Raw genomic sequence first — 19918 nt, forward strand, 5'->3', positions numbered from 1 at the left:
TTTTCAATTGCTTTTTAAAAAAAACCTAGGAAATTACACACACAAAGCTACATCAGAAGGTCATTATTGAGGTTGCAGACTGAAGTATTAACTTAGGAAATGCCAGTATGAGCACCCATCTGAGGGCTCAACCAGGAGCATGATTCCCAAGGAGGAGAGAACCCCTCATAATCTGCTATGGAATATGGGTTTTTTGCAAACTCCAGAGGCTCTGCATCCTCCCCCACCCAAAAAAAACCTGGCTGCTGAATCAATAACCCCCATCTCTGGTCTTCAGCTCACCATTCCAGGAATTGTTTTTCTCCCTTTGTGCTCCCCGTCACCCCAGTCCAACCACAATATTCCCTCAGTCCATATTCCATACACGGGCAACCGTTCTTACTGTGGCCTTTCCCCCATGCTGATAGTAGGTTGTATCCCTGCCAGCCAAAGTGGCCTTCCTCTTCTGCCTCACGCGCATGGGTCTTACTGCTTGAGAATCTCCTCTTTTTTCCCTCTTCCGCACTTGTCAGACCAGCCATATCCCTCTGCCAGTTTTATCACTGCCTCCATTGTCTCTGGTTGGTGTCTCCTCACCTAGGCCTAAGTGGTATCCAGGAGACTCTGCATAAACTGCTCTGATATCACAGCTTCCAGGGCCACATCCACATTTTGTTCTCTCAGCCTTAACCATCAGTTGGCCCAATCATTCCACTTCTGCACATGCTCTCTCAGCCTTACCCCATAAGTCCCCCTGGCTGTCCTAAACTTCTGCTGGTATCTTTCAGTTGCCAAGCCTACATGGTCCAATATGGCAGCCTTCAACACATTGTAGTTCTTGGCCTGCTTCTCGCTCAATGACATATAAGCAGCTTGGGCTTCTGCCGCCAAATAAGGGGCTAAGCCTAGGGCCCATAATCCTTTAACCCAGCCCGCACCAGTCGCAATTCTTTTGAAAGTCAATAGGAACATGTCAGGATCATCCCTAGAGCCCATTCCACAGAGTCCCAGCACCCCTGCCCCCAGCTTCTTTCCCCGAGGCAGGACTTGTCACATTCTGTATTAACTGCTGCTGTACCTGGATCTGTTCCATGACAAACTCCTGAAACACCCGCTGTTGTGCCTCCTGCCGTCCCAACGAGGCTCGTCATTCTGTTTGCTGCCTCTCCTGGAATCCATGCAGCATCCTCTGCATCTCGTTCTGTTGCTCTATCAGCAACATTTTATTACATATGTATTGTGTATTTTTTTCTCTTTGGGATTCTGATGACTGATATACTGGGGAAAAGCATACTCATTCGCTGTTTGCTTTTGGTTGGTTGGTGTTTTGTTTTGTTTTGTTTTTTTGTTTAGAGTAATTGCCAGGTAAAGCTGACAATCTTCACTTCTTCTCTTGAGCTACAATAACTGTTTTTATATCCCAAGCCTCACTAGATGGCAGCATCTCAACTTTTCAACAGGGACCGGTGTTGTCTTGCACAGCAATTCACCAGCAGAACTACAGCACCCAGCGTGCACTCTGAAACGCTGTACTTTTCTCTCCGGTACAAGGGTCGGTAAGCCCTGGAAGCTGGCTGTGGAGATCCTGAGGTGGGTGGCTTTATTGAGCCTCGTATGTTTCATCCTGTTAGTTTCACCCGGAATAACAGTCAGGAAGGGTGTGACTAGGAGGCTGAGAAACTGATGTGTACGTTTATGTACTTACATGTTCTCGTTTCTCTAGTGGCGGGAAATGGGCAGTATCGTAGTGCGTTAAGCCTTGATAGCTGGAGACATGGTGTAAAATCTGGCCTAAATCAAAAGCATAATTACCGGATACTATCAGTATAGTTCCTAATGAGCATGTAGCCTGCCAAGCTACCGCATCATTGGTAGGGCAGCACGCTTCGTTGCTCCGAGCTCTGTGCTTTATCCAACTTATTTTTAGTGCAATTGGGAAGTAAGGTGGGGGCTGGCCGGAGTGGGAGGAAGCCAGAGCCACTGCTTGAGACACTCCAGACCGACATTCTGGTCCATTTTTGGAGGCGCTGGGACAGTGTCCCAATACTTCCGATTCCTGAGCCACCATCTCTCCTTCTGGAACACAGAGCCAGGGCTGGACCTCAGCTCCCTGCTCTGGAAGGAGAGATGATGGTCCGTACTGTGTGGCAGTGCTCGTGCTGCCCCCTCTGCCTGTGGGCCCATTCCAGAAGGAGTAATGGCAGCTTGGTTACCCAGCAGCCATCTCCTTCCAGAGCAGGGAGCCTGGGCCAAAGGGGACCCTCCGGAGCCTGGACCTGGCTCAGCCACCATCTCTCCATCTGCTCAGACAGACCCCTCACACCAGCATCTGCACCGGGAAGCCCAGATTTGGGGACGGGTAGGGGGCTCTACTGCATGTCCTGGAGAAGCATCCCACAGCCAATCTCGCTGGGGCCAGTAGTCAGGAGCAGCCCAGAGCTACCCCACACAAGCCCTGTAGCTCCCTGCAAGGGAGCAGGGTCCCTCCAGTCTCCCCTCACAGAGCACACAGGCCCACTGTCCAGGCTCCCACTCTTCTGGCTGATCATGACTCTCTGATCACTCTCTCCCCACCAATTCTCCCCTGACAACCAGTATCCCCCTGCCCTCAGTCCCAATATCTTCATTCCCCAGACCCCAATATCGCCCCTTTCCTGCCCCCAGCTCTCTGCCCAAATACTGTATACCCCTTCCCTGCCCCCTACTGCTAACCTGCAATATATCCTCCGCCCTCCCCTTGCCTAACCCTCAGTCCCCCTTGGCATCCTCCCCCTCCCCCCCCCCCAAAGCTCTCGCCACCTCAGGTCAGTTTTCTGTCCAGTGTTGCCAGTTGAGCCATTTTGTCGCTAGATGTAGCAACGTCACCAGATTTGATTAAAGATCACAGTTTAGTGACTTGTTGAGGCAAAACTTGAAAAATCTCAAGCAGACCTAAAACGTTGCTGGACTGAGCGACAAAATCACTGAACTGGCAACACTGAAATGAGAGGAGATTTTGCCCCTGCCTCGCGGTGTGCAGGGCCAGCGCCTCCATGAGTTCTGGGACTTCTCTTTTGAGGACCCCAGCACTGCCCAGAGGCCTGGCTGGGTGTACAGCTCTGTAGTGCCTAGGAAGCTGCTGTCTGTGATCTGTATAGACAGGACAGAGAGCACCAGAGAGCTTTGCCTACAGCACCAAATGGGTTATCTGTGAAATGAGTGGAAATCAGGCTTTTCTGGTTTTTGGAGTCTCACCAAAATTAGTAGTGTTCTTCCCAGGGATACCTAGAACATTCCCGGCAATTTTCAAATTGATCAGTTGGGGTTTTCAAAAGTTATCGCATTTCACCTCTGTAGACAGACTTGCTTCACTCAGCCTATGAGCTAGGAATTATTCTGGGGAAGTTCTGTGGCCTGTGTTATGCAGGAGGTCAGGCTACATGATCACAATGGTCCCTTCTGGCCTTGGAAACTTGGAATTTATGAAAGCCACCAACTTGGTATAACTGATAACTGGTAAGCCTTCCCAGAACTGCAAAGAGTCCCAGAACATCGGGGAGCTTGCACACACACCTACCCACCCACCCACACTGGCTGGTCATAAGTGCACTTACTACTTGTAATAGGCATTAAAATTCACTTTAACTTCTGCTAGATTTATTTCAATTAAAATATCCTACAGCTTCCTACAGAAGTGCTGAAAAGTCTGCATTTCAGGATAGTATCAAATTAATCTGAAGTCCAGGCGTGCAGACTCACTTCATCTTGCTTCTCAAAAGTATGTATATTATTCATATCTATTTAAGGTTGAGACTTTCAAACCCGCCAAGGGGATTTGGATGCCTAATTCCTATTAAATTCTAATGGACATGGGGCATCCAAATCTCTTAGGCATCTTTGAAAATCCCACCCTGAATTTGTTCTGCTGATGTGATTAACTAATGACAAAATGCCCGTGACATATTGTAGCTTCCCTTTATTGAAGGGAATAAATATAAAATAAAGCCATGGCTGAGATAACCAGGAGGTCTGGCATGATAATTCTCCCTCAATTTTCAACTCTGATCTCAGATCCTTGGTCTCTTGAGAAACAGTCCACAGCTCAGACTGATTGCACCTCCAATGTGATGATGCCAATATTTGTTGTACAGTGTTTAACTGCTCAGTGTGGTAGCCCATCAGGCATCTTGCTGATGATGTCACACTCTGCTAAAGGGCACTGGAGACTCCGATCTGCTACAGGAATTCTCATTTTATAATCCAATGTATGAAATGGGCATACCGAAACCTTTTCTTATCTTGTGGGAAGAACAAGGCACTCTTCAGTTCTCTCTAGTGATAGATGCACTGAGTCACCTGTTCAGTTATAGAATGCATCTGTTTTCGATTCCCTGGAGCTGGTGTTAACTCCTTTTCCTTTTGAGAGATGTCACAGGACATGTTTAAATACCTGCAGGGGGCAGCATGGGTCGGCTTGATGGGAAGGTAATATTGCTGTCTGCAGCCGCACAAGGGATTGGACGAGCAGCTGCTATAGTAAGTCTGGAAAGCTTCATTCTTCTTTTTCCCCCTCTTAGTTCCTTGCTAGCTTTGCTATTTTGATTAGCCCAATGATACCTGTACTGAACTGTCTTTTATTATCAAACTGGAAATTAAATAGAAAACCAAGTCCTTCAACCTTTCCATGAAAAGCACATGAAAAAAGTGTTACTGCTACACCATGAGAGCCTTGCTTCCATTCTGGAAAAATTCATTCAAGAGTCACATTGTCAAAATTCCCTGCTGCTCTATAAATAGCCTTCCCCAAGATCTTCAGGGCTGGGTTGGCTTGGCATACTGGTGTTGGCATCTAGCCACGAGTTTCTTCCTGCTTTGAAGAGAGCTGCAGCTGCGGCTTCTCGGGAAGGTGGCTAGGCCATTAGTGACCTTCATCAAATATCTCAGCTGCTTTGTTTTGGGAAGGTGATGGCCCAAGGTTTCCTGTTGTATCAGATTGGAGCTCAGACAATTAGTAGATTGTCTCAAGGATCCCTGTGGCAACAGAGCCAGGTGGAACGTGGTGGCCTCGTGTACCTTGTTAATTCATGTAACTCAATCCTAGTTGGTTCCGAACATCATTAATTGATCTATGGGAGCTGAAGGGAATGTGCAGATGCCAAGCTGTTCACGAGAGCAAGATCAAAAACTTCTGTCTGACCTCCTTTTCCTTAACGTTTGGCCTCGGAATTTTTTAAAGATTTTTTTTTCCAAGACCATCTAAAGCTTTTGAATTTTTTTGGCAAACTTTAAAAGGAAAGATTTCGTCTGTTGCTCTATTGATAGTTTTTGATTGCTCAGCTTGGTCACATTGAGATTTTTTCCAAAACCTGAAAATTTCCATTTAATAAAAATCCAGTAGAGAATGGAGAAAACCCAAAGTCCAAACCATTCTGAAAAGCAGAATGAAAAACATTTATGGAGTTTTTTTTCTGAAATTTCTGCTATTTTTCTTTACTTTTGACCAGCTCTACTCTCCACAGATGGCTTTGCCTGTGGTGAATTATAGAGCGGGACTAGCAAAGCTAGCATGAGACATGCAATGAAAGATATCTAGTTGTCACAAACTTGGATTTTCACAAGCTTTGCCAGGGAACTGCTAATCCTGTCACTTGCATTAAAACACCCTGTCACTGGGAATAGCAAAACAGATTCCTTTTCCTAATGAATTTGCTTTGTAAATATGCAATAAGCTACAGATGGAAGTGGCATACCTCACCTTCTAGAGATGCACCACAGTTGTAGATAGGTACTCTCAGAAACTGCATTACTGCCATTTACTGTGAGTAATGTGTCTCTGAGAGCTTCTTGCTTCTGTGATCGGCAGATGAGTCTGTTGTATAGCAGTCACTTGTCAACAACTCACTCTGAGGAGCAGAGCAAGTAGTTTCTCTCAATGGACACAGGTGCTTATGAGGGTTCCCTTGTATTAAGGGATATCTCTCAGGAATAGCTACCTGATTCTGTTGAATGTAGTGAACAGAACCATTAATAAGTTGTTTCTCTAAGTAGTGCACTCTTCAATGATTTGGATGTGAAGCACTATACAAAAGCACTCGTTTTCTATAAACTGCGGGCCAGATCCCCAGCTGTTGCAAATTGGCCCAGCTCCACTCAAGTCTTTCATGCTGCATTGATTTTCAGCAGCTTACGATCAGCCCCTACACGTTTGTAACCTACTGTCTAGTACAGGTGTTGCCATTACTAGAGACAATGTACCAAGCACTGTCTTGTGTATATCTGTTCCTTCAACTGGGTCAGGTAACAGGACCCGCTGCTTTAATTACAGATTCCTGGTTTGGGGGATAAACATCGTAAGTTCTGTTCCCCTCTCTCCTCTGTACGCTCAGCTGAAATCAGGGTGTTTGGCTATATAGCCAAGTATAGCTACAGATAATTTTGTTATGCACAAAGAAAAGCAAGCAATTCACTGCCTTCAGCCAGCTCCTTTTTCAGTCCAGGATGGAAATGAAAGGAGAAGGCAGCCGTTATTACTGGTAAACCCTAAAATATCTAAATGTTAATGGTTCCTTTTGCTTGTGGTGTTCAGGCTTTTGCAAAAGAGGGAGCAAAGGTCATTGCTACAGACATCAGTGAGTCCAAGCTGCAAGAACTGGAGGAGTATTCAGGTAAATGCTTTACAACAGACTTAAGTCCAAGTCTTGTGTATTTTGTAAGCTGCTTGTAGAAATTTCATCACAGGACAAAACAGAATTCTAAAGGCAGTAGAAACTGTAATAATGTAAGTTACTCCTTCGTGTTGGCATATGGTCTTTTCTCTGCTGTAGCAGAATGTGGAGGCTTGGTGTTTGAGTTCAAGTTTTCCACTGAAACTTCAGCATTTCAAAAAAGATATACTGGGTACATGGAGTAACCCCATCCATCTGATTTTACGAGGCACTAGGGAAGCTGTTAACTGCTGCCACTCCTCACAATAGCATCCATTTCACTGACTTGTCCTGGCCATTGGGCTGACTGCCAAGTCTAACTACCTCTTGTTTCAGTCGTGGGACTTGCGCTTTGGGATGTTAGTGGTAAAATCATGAAATTCTATCATTTGAGCTATAGAACTCACTTCATTAGCTACATAAGAATCCGATTTAGTGCTCTGCATTTCAGTTTGACCAACTAATGGCATTAATGGCAACGTAGTTGTTCACTAGTGTGAATGGGTGTATCTTTTAAATGTGAATTACACGGTCACTAAATCACCCCCTATTACATTTGTATAAATTTTCAGGACTAAGAGTTCTCTCCCTGCTGATACTATACTAGTCTGTATCGACTGCTCATGGGCACTAACTCACATCATTGTTCCTTAGTTAGACACGAGGCAGGGAAATCGTAACACAAGTTTATTTTTATGTCTAACATAAAAACTATGGGTGAAATCTATCCTGTAGACACAATGAAAGAATGAAAATACTTCCAAATTAACTTAGTGAATGAAAGTGATCACTTGCAGGGCCGGTGCAAGGATGTTTCGCACCCTAGACGAAACTTCCACTTTGCGCCCCCGCCTTGAGGCACCCCCCCCCCCGCAGCAGCTCTCCACCCTGAGGCAGCCCCCCCGCCCCAGCTCACCCCTGCTCTGCCTCCACCCCGAGCACGAGCACCCTGAGCACGCCGTCACTGCTTCACTTCTCCTGCCTCCCAGGCTTGCGGCGCCTAAGCTGATTGGCGCCGCAAGCCTGGGAGGCAGGAGAAGTGAAGCAGCCACGGCGTGCTCAGGGAGGAGGCGGGGCTGGGGTGAGCTGGGGCGGGGAGTTCCCCTGCGTGCCACTCCCCCCCCCTTACTTGCTGCAGGCGGCCCTCCCCGTGCTCCCCTGCCCCAACTCCCTCCGCCTAAATGCCAGCAGCGACCGGGGTGGCCGAAGATCTGGCCGCCACGGTCGCTGCCGAAGAAAATGCCGCCCCCCCAAATCCCAGTGCCCTAGGCAACCGCCTAGGTCACCTAACTGGTTTCACCGGCCCTGATCACTGGTCCTTACATACATTCCTGACACTGAGAAGGCCGAATAACAATCTCTTAGCCAGACTCACTGCGAACGGCCTCTGGATGACTGGTAGCATTCTGGGGAATTTCCAATTCATCCTCTAAGAATTTAATGAATTCTCAAACTGAGTTGGGTTATTTACTTTCTGACACATCAGGCCAGTTGTGCTGGAAGGAACACTAGAAAGTGGAATCAGAGTTCTACGCAGTCCCTACCCCTCTACGTCTTGAGAAGAGGAACATCAGACATATTATTTGTTAAATCCCAACTCTTCCTTTGAGGACTGTAATTTAGAATATGTCGGACTTTCAACTTAATACAGAAGAGAAGACTCCACTGTTAGTCAGCCTGCCAGGGAGAAGTTAACTTTCTTGCTAACATATTTCTTAGAGAAATTTCCAGAGGTGTTTTAGAACATGTACATGAATTTGTCAGTTTGGCTTCAAGACGTGCAGGTTTTTCCAGTGGAGAATGATTTATTATTTTCCATCAGCATTTTTCCACTCAACCAGGCTAGCATCACAGTAGCTATTAAACTCTGTGTAAATAGGTGTGGATGATAAAACCACAAAATAATGTATTTTCAGCAGTGCACAGGAAATGAATCATGGTGATTTAATGGGCATTGTTTGCGTAAGGACGCTGGAATAGTGGCATGCCTTTCTGGAGATCAGCCGTGAATTTAAGGTGTTACATTTTTTTGCTGTTTGCATTTCTGCCGGCAGATGGCATTCTATGCTTTCTACCTTAAGGTAACAATGTTACAGTGGGGCTGGCTTTACTGTAGAGTGTTTCAGAAGGGAGTCACAGCAATCTCCATTTTGGAATCAACTGTGTTTGCCTGTGCACGTGAGAGGTAAATTTAAATCACACAGGAAATGGCCCCAAGCAACCTCTTTAAACAGCTCGGAAGGTAGATTAATATTTGTTTCCAAAATAAACATTTTTTTGTTTAGAAATATTGATAGGTTAATTCCAAAGACATCGACATCACATTGCATACGTTTTAAAACTAGCCAATATTCCCACACTATGTGCACGCCCTGAGGGCTTTGACAATCAAACATATGTACTTCCCCCTATCCCATTTAGCATAGTTATGACTCGCCCCGTCCAGGTAACAAGATGACTAATGACTTACACAAGTCACTTATTCCTCATTAATGAGTTGTACAAGCCTGGCTCATAGTCCTCTTGGTTCCAAATAAAATATTGCGTGTGCTATGATCTGTAGTCTATGCGACACCCATAATGATTACAGTACTAGGTAACAGGGACCTGAGCTGAAGCTGCAGTTGGCCAGTGAGTTTGTTGTGGTCATGTAAGGATCGTAATTCACGGTGATGAGTGCTTTGGTGGGCTGAGTTTCTGTGAGATGGGAGTGTATTGGAATTAGCTCCACTTTTCAGAAGACACCAGCTCACCTGCTCCTGTGGTGATTGTTCTCTTACAATAACATCAGTGGTCTTTTCTAACTCCCCTCTTGGCTCTTGACTAGCACTCCCTGCTCTTATTATTATAGCAATTCAGTACTGGGACAATTTAACAAAACAGTGTGGCTTTTGGGTGGTGGGGGTAAAAGGCCGTATTACCCAAGGGTACCCATGTTATGGTCTGACATTCAGAACTGCTCAGCACCTGTGAACTCCCACTGACATCGATGGGAACTGCAGGCACTCGGCACCTCTGAAAATCAGGCTATTAATTTTTAACAAAGCAAAATAAAACCATTTTGTTTTTATAGGCATTCAAACACGGTTGCTGGATGTCACCAGCAGAGAACAAATAGAAAATCTGGCCAAGGAGATTGAAAGGATTGATGTCCTCTGTAATGTTGCAGGGTAACTAGAGCCTATTGTTTTAAACTCCCTTCTCCTTCCAGTGTTTATTCCTCAAAGGTATTTTGTTTGATTTTATGTGTATCCTCTCCTTTTCACAGAGGTGTTTCAAAATCCTCCAGCACAACTGGCCTCTTTGAGGGTGACCTAAGTAGACAAGCCACAGACTCATTGGCTCTGGAGACTAAATTACATTCTCACCACTTGTGGCAGACCAGTGGCGGGAGAGTGTTACGCTGTCTGTGTTCTTCCTGTTCCGCAGAGAGAGGCCTTCAGCTTCCAGGGCTTTCTTTCAGGCACCCTTCATCATCACCTCATTGGATATGTTGGTGATAAAGCCATTATCTTCGCCAGAACTGGAGAGTTCACATCATATCTTGTTTTTTAACTTGGAAAAGATAAATCTACATAAAAATATCTTTATACAGTACTCTTGATCACTGAAATTTTTCAAATGCACTTTTTGACCAATAATTTTGATGGATGATTTCAGGGACACCCTTTTTTATGATTAGTTCTGCCTATTACCAAATCTTTATCTATGTGTAACACCAACAGACCCCAGTTGTCAGCGGGCGGGATCGAACCTGGGACCTCTGGAACTTGGTGCATGAGCCTCTACCACATGAGCTAAAAGCCAGTGGGCTGTTAGCTAAGGCTGTAGAGCTGATTGATTTTCTCTCTCTCTAAGTGGTCTCAGTGTCACTAGATGGGACAGAACACACCCAGAAGCTGTGTGGGTTACATATGCATATGGTGGCTTATTGTGACTGTCTTGAACTACATATACTAGTTACAGGAAACGTGTGCAAGCTGAATGTTGCATAATAACCTCTGAAGAGTCTTGTCCAACCTTGCTTGATTAGAGGGGTAGTTATTCCAGAGCAGGAGAAAAAATGTAAATTATACAGAAAAGGCACAGGAAATTATCCATTGCTTTTTGTGCACTTAATCCAGTTTTGTCCATCACGGAACCATTCTGGAGTGTGAGGAGACAGACTGGAACTTCACAATGAACCTCAACGTTCGCAGCATGTATCTAATGATCAAGACATTCCTTCCAAAGGTAAGGCTCTATCTACAATGCTCCTTAGTGTAAAAGACATTGTGGTGTGTTTCAAGATGGGAAGGATTAAGTTATAGGCACTATCAGGGCTGCCGAGAGCAGGTTCGAGCCCCGGTGAAAAAATGTTTCGGGCGCCCCAGCAAGGGCGGACCGGCTAAACAGGGCTGATGAAGCCGGGCCCCGGGCCCCCTTCTGGACTGCTGGGCCCCGGTAATTTGTACTGGCTTCCCCCCACCCTCGTCGGCCCTGGGCACTATCAGAGCATGACGGTGGATGGGTGAAAATGTGGGGATGTGGCCATGGAGGGCCCTCATATCATATTGTGCCGAGGACTGCTTTAATTCAGTCCCAGTTTAGAGCCTAACCTTTCAGACTAGTGTATGGAGAGGGTTAATTCAGGTTTTCTACACTGTACAATTTGTATTTAGAATCATTTTCAAATACAGTGCAGTAACAGAGAGCGTGGGAAAGCAATACCCTGCAACATGCACCCAGACAATAAGGCTACACCGTCTCTACAAAAATATTTGTAAACAGTCAGATGTAATTGTGTGACTTCTCCCCCATACCCACAACAGGAAGCTATCTTGCAGAGCTGTTCAATACCATCGACAACACGCTACTTCAGTAGGGGAGTACTCATCCCATTAGATAAACAACTCACCTGTATGATTACACCATAGCTTGAGGATACTTCCTGTTTGTGACGTAACCATCACAATCTGGACCAACTCATGGGCCACAGGCTGAGGTGTTTACAGGAAACATACTGGAAGGCCAAAATAGCCCAGGGATGGCTGTCACCAAAGTGAACAGGATGCACCCTGTGGTGATTATGATACAATCCCAATCCCTGCTTTCCTCAAACCCTTGGTTCCAGTGAGTGTTAATTGTGAATCGGGGAGAGTGGGTTTTGTTTCTAGCTCTGGCACAGATTTTGTATATGATTTTTGCAGTCACTGATCCTTTGTTTCTCCATCTCTAAAATACCTACCTAGCTCAAAGGAGGGGTCTGAGGTTTAATTCATTGGTTATAAGTAGGTTCTGCATGAATACATAGTAAAAAGTGGGTGTTACTACTGATGAAAATGAGATATCTCAAAATGTAACATACTTAAGACTGATCCGACTGGGTTACTAATTCGCAGGTGTGAAGCAGGAGCCAAATGCTGCCCTTTGGGGTCGTATTTTGGCCTGCAAATCTGAGAAATTACTTGTGGAATAAAATACCACTTAATGTGAGGAAGGGTGGCAGAACAAGTCCCCCTAGGGCAGAATAGCTTTTGTTTGAATGGCTTGATGGTGGTTGTGGGGGTTTTTTTGCAGATGCTTGCACAGAAATCTGGAAACATTATCAACATGTCTTCTGTGGCATCCAGCATTAAAGGTAATAGATTTCCTAGAGGATTCTTTTGTCACATATGTGCTTGCGATATTCCTAGGTCGTGTCCAGGGTTGACATTCTGAACCTGTAGAATAATATTTCGTCAGTCCAAATTTGAAAGTGCCTATTTTAGGAGGGATGGGACTGAATACACATTAGCAACCTTCTTTTGGCCCCGTTGTGCATAAGCATTATGATGTCGTCTTTAATTACATGACCACATGCAGTTTTTCTCACAGGACTCCCACCTCATTCATCCCCAGAGCACTGTCCATCCTGTTCACCGAAACGGAGCTGTGCCGCAAAGGAGGCTGTTGTTTATAGGGCCCCTGCCTCATTTGTTGCAGAAGTTGAAGGGTGTAGTGAATGAGGGACAGGACTGCAGGAAGCAAAAGGATTCCTCTGTGGTTTAGGAAGCTGAGTGCTACCCCGGAGAACTAGATTCTGCCACAGAATTTCTATATGATGCTGGGCACAGGTAGCCACTGTGCGTTGCTCATTTTATGGGTACCCAACTTGACACCTGATTTGCAGAAGTGCTGAGGACTCACAACTGCAACTGAGGTCAGGCGGAGCTGTGCTCTGAACATAGGATGTGCTATAAAATGCCAAGTACTCTGAAAAACCGGGCCCAAGGCATCTCCAATTGGGCACCCAAAATGTAAGTGACACTTTGGACAGTTTGGCTTTAATCTCCGTGCCTTAGTTCCTCATATGTAAAATGGAGATGATGATACCACCTCACTGGGGTTTTGTGCAAAGAAATATTGATTAATCTTTGTAAAGAACTAAGTTGCTACAATGACAGCACCATAGAAAAAACAGTGAGTAAATTAAAAATTCTGTGTTCAGGGCAGGTTTGCATGGTCTGCAGTAAATAAGGCGTGGAGCCACAGGTTTGAATGATCAGGATGAAAGAAATTGTGAATAGCTGCCCACCCAATGAGCACTATCCACTGTGCCGTGAATGAGGTAGGGGTACTGTGGAAAAAACAGTATCTCGTCATGTAATTAAAGACCATATAATAATGAATATGCACAAGACCGGGGGAGGGGAGAATGAAGGTTACCCAAGCAACCTTGACTGATACAATTTATTGCCTCATGTAGTGGTACCATGCCACATATGTCATTTTTCTTGGTTCTGAAGAAGTGGGTATTCACCCACAAAAGCTCATGCTGCAAAACGTCTGTTAGTCTATAAGGTGCCACAGGATTCTTTGCTGCTTTTACAGATCCAGACTAACACGGCTGCCCCTCTGATATTTTTCTTGGTTTTCACTGCTTCCTTCGTACCAACTGCATAGGGGTTACCCAATAAGACCTCTGTGTGTGAGGGGCAGATTGTTCCCTTTCCTTTATAAATCTTTATGCAATTTTAAAAATTAACTTCCTAGGCTACTTCCTCAGATATTTTCATTCTGTGCTGTTGGTCAGTACACTGCTGTATCCTGGTTCTTGAACGGCACTCTACACATGCAGATTCCTTTGTCTAGCAATCAGCGCTCTAGCCAGCTTGTCATTCATCCTCTGCTCAAGAAGATGCCGTCCAGAAAATTCTAGAGCCCAAAAGCAGATTCATATGGGAATGTGACCATTTGCTTTGGTCTTCACGTTACCCTAACACTAACCTCTTCTTTCAGGAGTTGTAAACCGATGTGTTTATAGCACTTCAAAGGCAGCAATTATTGGTCTAACCAAGTCTGTAGCTGCTGATTTCATTGGACAAGGCATCAGATGCAACTGCATATGTCCAGGTAAGTAAGTCCTTGCAGCATTTTGTAAACTTGTTGCTGACACTGAAAAAACACAGGTTTGTCTTTAGTGTTAGCTCAGAGCTACACGCCACCTGGCCTACTTAATGCTCCAGATTTAGTTTGAGGTTGTTGATAGAAAATGAAACTTTAAAACAGCCCAACCACCTGCAAACAGCCGCTGAAGGCATCAGCAGTCAAGGGAGAAACCACATTTAAGACTTTCTTCTGGCATTTCCTGAAATGTAAAATTAAGAATTGCTATTTGTATAGCATTCCAATCTCTGTGGCCTACAAAAGCACACCTACATATGCCCAGAGTATCTTGATGGTGTATTATACCAGTTATTATCTGGACATGAAAGTTGCAACTTAGAGAAGCAGATTGGGGGACGAAGGGGGAAATGGTGCTTTCAGTTGCTGATTAGGAATGCTGAAAGTACGATTGCCTCATTCCTGATGTCTTGCTATTGTGAGACAAAATTGGATGTGACTAGATCTGGGTGATGTAAAAGCCAGTGAGGTGGGCTGGCATGCCTGGTGAGAGTGTAGGGAAGTTAGTGTAGCAGCGGGAACCACAAGGACACATAGCACAGGTGTGTCCGTGCACATCTACCAAATCTATTCTGCTTTTTATTTTTAAGCATCAAAACTAGAGCTGTGAATATATATTTTAATAGTAATTTGGGGTGGGGTTTCAATAACCCCAAGCTGGCGAAATCGGACAAAAGGCCTGATTTTCATAGGTGATGAGCATCAGCTGTTTCCTCTCACTTCACTTGGAGTTGTAGGTACTCAGGGCCTGTGTAAGTAAGTCCCCCGCAAAGGTTCACAAACCATATGTAAAACACTGGTACTGTTCTGAGTGACCTTAAGCCATTTTGAGGTTTCCGCTGCAGCCATGCAAAGCTCAATGTCTTTGCAACTTGAAAACAGGCATCAACGTTGCGGTTTCATCCGAGCTTCCTGTTGAGCTTTGGGGGTTTGTTCATATGGGACTTGGGGTGAAACTCTGGGTGAGAAATCAGAAAACCTGTAGACCTCTTTGCACACCACGAATTGTGCATGGTTCTTCACATCTCACCAGCATCACCTTTTTAATAATTAACAAACAGATAACCCACTTACTAGAGCCAAGGAGCCCGGGAGAGGCAGCATGTTCAGTCCATGGTATGGAAGGAGAACCTTATATTGGTCTGAAGTGCCTCCATAGCCAACTGAAGAAACCAACACAGATTCAAGAAGGTGCTTCATCCTTCCTCCTTGACACAGGGAATAGGTCCGTATCATCGGAGGGGAGTGGTACTTTGGGAAAGAAGGGCAACAGAAAGGAGGATTGAGGCCATCTTGGAGGACTGCTGCCCCCTTAAAATAATGTTTAATTAGCCAAATCAAGCACTGGTAATGTTGTGGAATGGTTTCCTCTCTCTGCATGTGTGGGACGCCCATTAAAGCTGAGCAACAAACCCACATCAAAGAACACCTGAATTATGTAAATGTGAGTGTAACCCACACACCTCCTGGGTGTGGTGTTCTGTCCCATCTAGTGGCACCGAGACCACTTAGAGAGAGAGAGAAAATGAGTCTGCTCTACAGCCGTAGCTAATAGCCAGTTGGTTTTTAGCCCATGCAGTAGAGGCTCATGCACTAAGCTCCAAAGGCCCCAGGTTAGATCCCGCCCACCAACGACCGGGGTCTGTTGGTGTTACATGAGCAGCCGAGCAAAAACTAATTTATTTGCTAATGCCAAGGGAGAAAGCTAGTCCTGTGCTGTAGAAGATCTTAATAGGGAGTTTTTGTAACCTGGCAGAATTAAGAATTTCTATCTGTGCAACCTCTTGTGCAAGCCAAAGATCATCTCAGACCAGAGATGAAACACATGCCTAGAATATAAAGGTTGAAGCTGTTCCCAGACAGTTCTCAAGTATTGCCTGGCTATTTCATCACAACACTGATTTCCCACTTAATTCCATTCCTCCCCTCTCACAACAACATTGAGGAGAAATAAAATACAACACAAACCAAGGACCATTTCTGAAACTCTTTGCAATTAAAAACTGATCTCAAGCTAGTGGTAACCTCTGAGTTCAAATGAAACCCCATCTATTGTGCTGATCTTTCTCCACATAGGTGCCTAGTCACTGCAATGGAATACGAGGATACCCTGGGATAGGTAGCTAGAAGTCCACATTGTACGACTATAGTATCTCTCTAAGCCAAGAGAATGCCACAATCTATTTTTGAACTATTGATTTGTATTCTCATTTGTGAACGTTCAGTGGCATCAAACAAAGCTGCATCACTTATCCGTGGTGATGATCAGTACAGTAAAATTGCTTAAGGAAGTGAGCTGCCATAAAAATACTTTATGATAATAAATCATCTAGTGTCCTCTTGCGTAGATTACTATCAGTATAAAGATTCTCTTTGTCACTATCCAGAATAGTGAGGCAGTTTTAACATTTTTTGCTATTTGCATTGATAGGCATAGGCTGTAAACACTGGGGAAGGGATGTTGCTCATTTTTTTGTTAGCTGTGGGTAACATTTTTTCAAAAGCACTTCTATGACTTAGGCTACTAAGTTCCATTTTCAGAAATGACTCTCAGCCACTTAAGAGTCTGTCTTTCATTGAAAGTCAGTGGGATTTAGAGTCCTAAATCTTTTAGACCCTTTTGAAAACTTTATCCCAATCTTATTATGAAGTCCTCTACAGCCATGGCAGTGTGTAAATAACGGGATTAATGGTGATGAAGTTCTTTGTCATGACTGCTCACGTTCAGTGCGATGGAGTATTTGTTTTAAATTTTGAACATTTGCGTAGGAACTGTTGACACTCCATCTCTACATGAGAGGATCCAAGCCAGGCCCAACCCAGAACAGGTAAGCAGGCTACTTAGCTGTGTGCATGCATAAATATAAATTATGTTAAAGAATTTGGGTAAAACCGAACAGCATGTCTGCCTAAATCTCAGTATTCAAGACTAGCAACAGCAGTGATTGTGCTTTGGCTGCTTGGTCACTTGGTGCCCAGAGTGGCATCAGCAGGTCCTTCCATGACACTATGCTAAAGAAAACCACAGTGCATTTCATCCTGCGGCCTTCCCAAATATTTTACAATCACATATTATGTCTACAGCACCAATACAATAGAGCCACTTCTTGGACATATGGCAGCAACAAACTGATGTGCAGTAAACTACGCAACAGTGAAGGAGAGGAAAAGTTTGGCAAACACTCAGCTGAGTTCTTAGGTTCTCATCTGCAAGACCTCTGCACAGAATTCTGTCTGCTGCAAAAGGAGAAATGGCTGAGTCGACCTTACTGGAATTTTAACCGCTGGTTCCAGGGTACTGAGGTGTTTTGCAACTCTGAAGCTTAGACCACTAATGGTATTACCTGCATAGGGATAAAAGACCCACAGCATGGCCATGGCTGCCCCAGGTCAGACGACGGGCTCACAGTGTCCTAGAGCTGAGGCTGTAGCCCAAGCCCGAAAGTCTGCACAGCAGTTTTTCAGCCCGGGAGCCCAAGCCCTGTGAACCTCTGTCAGCTGACCCTGACTATCCACAATTTTTTATCCCTGTGAAGATGTACCCTAAGTCACCCAGCCAGTGTTTTCTTTGGGCAGCATATGTACTATCTGCACAGTAATCCATGTTATGAGCTTATGGCCATCTGACCACATAGCTTTTTAATGTAGCACAAAGTCATCATGGCTACATATTTCAGTGTGTAGTGGTGATACATGGAATGTTCTGGTATCTCTAGGCCCTGAAAGACTTTCTGGCTAGACAGAAGACAGGTAGGATGGCTACTGCTGAAGAAGTGGCCCACCTCTTCGTATATCTGGCCTCTGACGAAGTAAGTACTGTACAACAAAATCTGTTGTGAACCACAGAATCCCACCCCATCCTGTCGTTTCTCAGTAGAGGGAAGCTATTTTGCAGACGCTTACACAGTCTTGGAGACAGATGATGACAGTAATAGAAGACTGACATACTTTGAGTGTAGCCCAAGATACAAACAGTGAACTACGTCCAGGCAGTGAAAGTGAAGGTTAAGTCATTATTTACTGAGGACCATATTCTGGACATTGCGTGCATTCTGAACAAACTGGCTGTGCCTGGCACAGTTCTGTGGGGGCTGGGTGGTATGGAGTCCTTTCCCATTGCCCCCACAAAGTTGCTTTGCTTCCACCACAAGTGACACCACCTTCAGTACAGTAGGGTCAGTGGGTCTGTAACGTGAATACAGTATGAAACAACAAAATGTTTGGGTGAGACAGTAAGAGCTCTCAGGGAAAGATAAATAATAATTATAGCTTTGGGGCCATAATCATCCTCAAAACAATCAGTCACCCTCAAGTGATGATGTAAAATGAAGATGCAGGAACATATCATTCTGCTACAAGTATCTGAACTACACACCATCCCCGTCTAGAGAGGCTAAATCCAGAGGATGTAGTAAGGGCACGGGGCACATAGTGGACCCAAACCTGGCCACAAATAGCACCAACACTAGTTTAACAGCACACGTAATAGGACTAGATGCCCTAGAAATTGCCCAGTAGTCAGGACAATTTGAGCCCCGCAGAATCGCTTGAGAAAAGTGTTTGGGTCCCAATATTTCTATCAATTGTCACTTTCTCAAAGTTCATCTTGGCCACACAGAGACTAATCCTATCAGTCTGATATTATTGGTAGAGCTTATTATTAATTGGATCTTTGCCCATATGTGGTCAGGACTTCAGTATTAGATCTGAACTCAATATGGTTTGGTATTGATCCAGAGGAAAGAGCGCCCCCTACTCAATCAACAACACCACTTCCTCCACCATCTGGGTTTTTCTTGTAGATCACTCCTCTAACTTACTAACCAGGTCAGACCCTGCTTAGCTATAAGAATTAATGATTTCTCAGTGCCAAGTGATATGGCTGCAGGCCAGATATCATAACTCTACCTTCTGAGCATTCATTTGGTCCTTCCATGACACATTTGTGCCTACCATCTGTAAGAGTCAGAAGTCCTAAAGCCGTGTGATGATTTGTCACTTTGCAACTGCCCAGTGTGGTAGCTAAAAGGTTTTCGTTTTTAAGGTTCTTAATCCTTTGAAATTTTCAGAGCCACTGTTGTATTTGTGAAGATAGAGGAAATGTTTTTGTTAAATTAACTTCAATAATTGTTAGCCTTTTCCTCTGTTTATTAGTAATAAATGATAGTTACTCTTCCTCTTGTGATTTCAGTCTGCCTACATGACTGGCAATGAGCTTATCATTGATGGAGGCTGGAGCTTGTGACTTATGAAACTTTCAGCTGAAGTTTTCAATGGAAATTCATAGTATGAAAGGCAAATAATGAAGAGATTATCACATTTCTCTGTTAATATAGTTTGCACCATTTTAATGACTAAAATGATTGACCTTCAAATAAAAGTCAGCGTATTTGCACAGACATGCGGTACCTCTTTTTCTAAAATTGTCTGATTTTCTTTTGCATACTTTACACAGTAGTGTCGCTTGCGATAAAGCACACGTCATTCAGCTTTGTTGTTTGTGGAAGCTCAGCTACACGAAGAACAGAAATTGGACATTTAAGGTGTGCCAGCAATATTCGATGTAGAACACTTGCTCTTGGCATCTGTCTCATTTGGAAGTTAAACATTCTTGTTTGGATTTCCTAGTAGCCTTGGGCAATGGAGGAAATGGAAAAAGGCTGCATTAGGGCCTGCGGAACTGGACCTGAACTGTGCAACAGCAGCCCAAAGCAGAGTCAGTGGGAATGTCCAGACTTAAAAGTCTGAACTACACCAAAGTGTTTCTGGGAGTAGTGGGCTCTTATTTCTTGCAATGGCATATTAATTCTTGCAAATCAAATGCTAGAACC

At 44.5% G+C, this 19918-nt stretch overlaps 1 protein-coding gene across 3 annotated transcripts; it reads left to right on the forward strand.

The window, feature by feature from the left end:
* The first annotated feature begins 1461 nt into the window (after positions 1 to 1461).
* Positions 1462 to 19486, forward strand: BDH2 (3-hydroxybutyrate dehydrogenase 2). Of its 3 annotated transcripts, XM_045018586.1 has the most exons (11): positions 1553 to 1569; positions 3641 to 3736; positions 4415 to 4494; positions 6545 to 6623; positions 9736 to 9832; positions 10787 to 10895; positions 12222 to 12282; positions 13923 to 14036; positions 16857 to 16915; positions 17804 to 17896; positions 19279 to 19486. In XM_045018586.1, the coding sequence occupies exons 3-11, from the start codon at positions 4423 to 4425 to the stop codon at positions 19330 to 19332; spliced, it is 738 nt and encodes a 245-aa protein (XP_044874521.1). In that variant the 5' UTR covers positions 1553 to 1569; positions 3641 to 3736; positions 4415 to 4422; the 3' UTR covers positions 19333 to 19486. The 3 variants fall into 3 exon arrangements, with proteins under 3 accessions (XP_044874520.1, XP_044874521.1, XP_044874522.1); XM_045018585.1 differs by lacking the exon at positions 3641 to 3736 and having other exon boundaries at positions 1462 to 1569; XM_045018587.1 differs by lacking the exons at positions 1553 to 1569; positions 3641 to 3736 and having other exon boundaries at positions 4385 to 4494.
* Positions 19487 to 19918: the final 432 nt, after the last annotated feature.

The sequence above is a fragment of the Mauremys mutica genome, chromosome 5 (genome assembly GCF_020497125.1).
Source record: "Mauremys mutica isolate MM-2020 ecotype Southern chromosome 5, ASM2049712v1, whole genome shotgun sequence".
In the NCBI taxonomy this organism is placed as follows: Eukaryota; Metazoa; Chordata; order Testudines; family Geoemydidae; genus Mauremys; species Mauremys mutica.

Coding starts and splice junctions, on each gene's coding strand:
- BDH2 (XM_045018585.1), top strand. CDS start 4,423: ATGGGTCGGCTTGATGGGAAGGTAATATTGCTGTCTGCAGCCGCACAA. Junction 10,896..12,221: donor TCAAGACATTCCTTCCAAAG/GTAAGGCTCTAT, acceptor GTTTTTTTGCAG/ATGCTTGCACAGAAATCTGG. Junction 16,916..17,803: donor CCAGGCCCAACCCAGAACAG/GTAAGCAGGCTA, acceptor TGGTATCTCTAG/GCCCTGAAAGACTTTCTGGC.